This window comes from Chinchilla lanigera, unplaced genomic scaffold (assembly GCF_000276665.1).
Source record: "Chinchilla lanigera isolate Chin_1 unplaced genomic scaffold, ChiLan1.0 scaffold00147, whole genome shotgun sequence".
Taxonomy (NCBI): Eukaryota; Metazoa; Chordata; class Mammalia; order Rodentia; family Chinchillidae; genus Chinchilla; species Chinchilla lanigera.
Genome location: NW_004955548.1, coordinates 654,775 through 656,734, shown reverse-complemented (window position 1 = coordinate 656,734; position 1,960 = coordinate 654,775). Strand labels below are relative to the sequence as shown.

General features: G+C 44.2%; 1 protein-coding gene across 1 annotated transcript; it reads right to left on the bottom strand.

Moving 5' to 3' along the window:
- Window positions 1-1,063: 1,063 nt before the first annotated feature.
- Window positions 1,064-1,516, bottom strand: Tceal1 (transcription elongation factor A (SII)-like 1). The gene has a single exon (XM_005411994.1). It carries the CDS (start codon window positions 1,514-1,516, stop codon window positions 1,064-1,066), a length of 453 nt encoding a protein of 150 aa, XP_005412051.1.
- Window positions 1,517-1,960: the final 444 nt, after the last annotated feature.

Below are 1,960 nucleotides of genomic sequence, written 5' to 3'. Positions count from 1 at the left end.
AAAGCGAAGCTTTAAGGGGAAAAAAATGGAAAGATCTATTTTGCTAAGCATTCTTTTCAGCCTTTGAGGTCTAAGCAGCACTTGGATGCTATATACGTGGGAAATATGATATTCAAATGAGAAGAAGAGCATTCTCCATTTACCTGCAGGAAACACAGCGCAGTTTCAGTTCATCAGGTATTGTAGAGAAATCAGTGAGGCTTTGCACCTTGAAGATATCAGCAGTGAAGGGGCGACTGTATGGCAGTAAAATGTACAGCAGGAGAGGAAGAGAACGTGGCACTCATGAATTTCACAGGAATTGTTGGTGAGCACTTGGGTACTTGCCTTTGTATGAAGAGAATCTACATTAGAGGGGTGTGTGTAAGTGAAGAAAGAAAAACACACAGCTCACACAGCCTTTATCTCATTTTGTCCCACAGCAGCAATGGAAGGCAGGTCTGACTCCAATTTAAGTGGGAAGAAGTATGACTCTTACATATAATAAGCACCGGCTGTGTAATTCTGCCTAAGAGATTCAGAAGAAATACAGGATACATTTTTTTTGAATTCTGACAAATATTTATTAAGGATCACATTGCCTTTATAACTGATTAACGGATTTTTTTCCAAAATTGCTTCACATTTTTCATTATATTGTTTTTTTTGTGCAGAAATAGTATGTTGTGAAAAATGAGAAATTCATATAACACAACAATAAAGATAAAAGTTAACTAATTAGGTAGTTAGCCTTGTAACTATATACTTTTAGCTTTTTCTTTACATATTAATATATAAATTACATGTTTTCTTTTACAAAAACAGGATACTATATACACACCTTTTCAAGATTGCCCTTTTTACTTCACAATATATGATGTACATCTTCCCGTGCAAATGGGTGAGACTCAGATGTCAGGAGATGAAAAATAAAGAGAGCCCATTTTATGTCAGTTGCAAGCTAAACGCCTAAAATAAGACTGCGCAAAAAGTTAAAATTAAGACAGTCAAACGCATATGAAATGCAAACAGAAAGTCCAGGTGACACCACTATTAGACAAAACAGAATGAAAGGCAGAACACATTAAATAGGATAAAGACAGCTCCATTTGGCCTTCCCATGCAGTATAATCAGTTTGTTTCTTACTCTTTTCATCTCTTCCATCTCATCCGCTGCCTTTATCATCTCCTCATTACTTAAGTTTCTGCCATATATATCCCCTCTAAATTGCGGGCAAAACCGGGCTAGCCTTTCTTTGAAACTTCCTTCTTGGAGCTTACGTTTGCCCACTCCTCCAGGAGGCTGGTCCAAGGGAGGCTGCTCCTGGAACAGGTCCTGGCGGGAGAGGCGCTGACGCGGAGGGCGCTCTTTAGGCTGAAGCATCTCGGGCAGGATCCCCTGGAGAAAGAACCCTTCCTCTGAGGACTGCTCCTCCTTGGGACGGTGCTCTTCCGGAGGTTGCCCCAAGAGAGGCCGGTCCTCAACGACCATTGGTGTGCTCTGTGGCTGTTCTTTTTCTTTGCATGATTTTTCCATGTTGAAGATTTTCTTTTTCAACAACAATTATTTTTGGAAAACAAAAAAAGGCAGTCTAGTGACAATGCTTGGCGACTGGACCAACACCTTGACCATGGGTTCCAAAACCTGCCTTTCCCAGATTCCGGGCCTAGGCCCTTCAGCCTGCTCTTACCCACAGGCTCCCTGGCTGCAGCTGCTTCTGGGTCGCCTCCTTCTTCCCGAAAGCCCCCCGCGCGGGGCGGGGGACTCAGTGGGGCCCACGGATTCGTCCCATTAGGCTTGCTCCTTGCACCCCAGCCCTGGCGCACAGCCCACTGCTTCCAGTTCCGGTACCTCTCCCACAGTATATTCCTTGCCTTGCCAGCCTCAGACCAGCAGACTTGCGAAACGGGGTAGGGGGCGGGGAGAGAGGAGGAGGGATTTAAAGAGGGATGCACACCCTCCCTTTCTGGACACAGGGGC

Bases quoted from the DNA above. Each gene is read 5' to 3' on its own strand.
- Tceal1 (XM_005411994.1), bottom strand. From the start codon at position 1,516: ATGGAAAAATCATGCAAAGAAAAAGAACAGCCACAGAGCACACCAATG.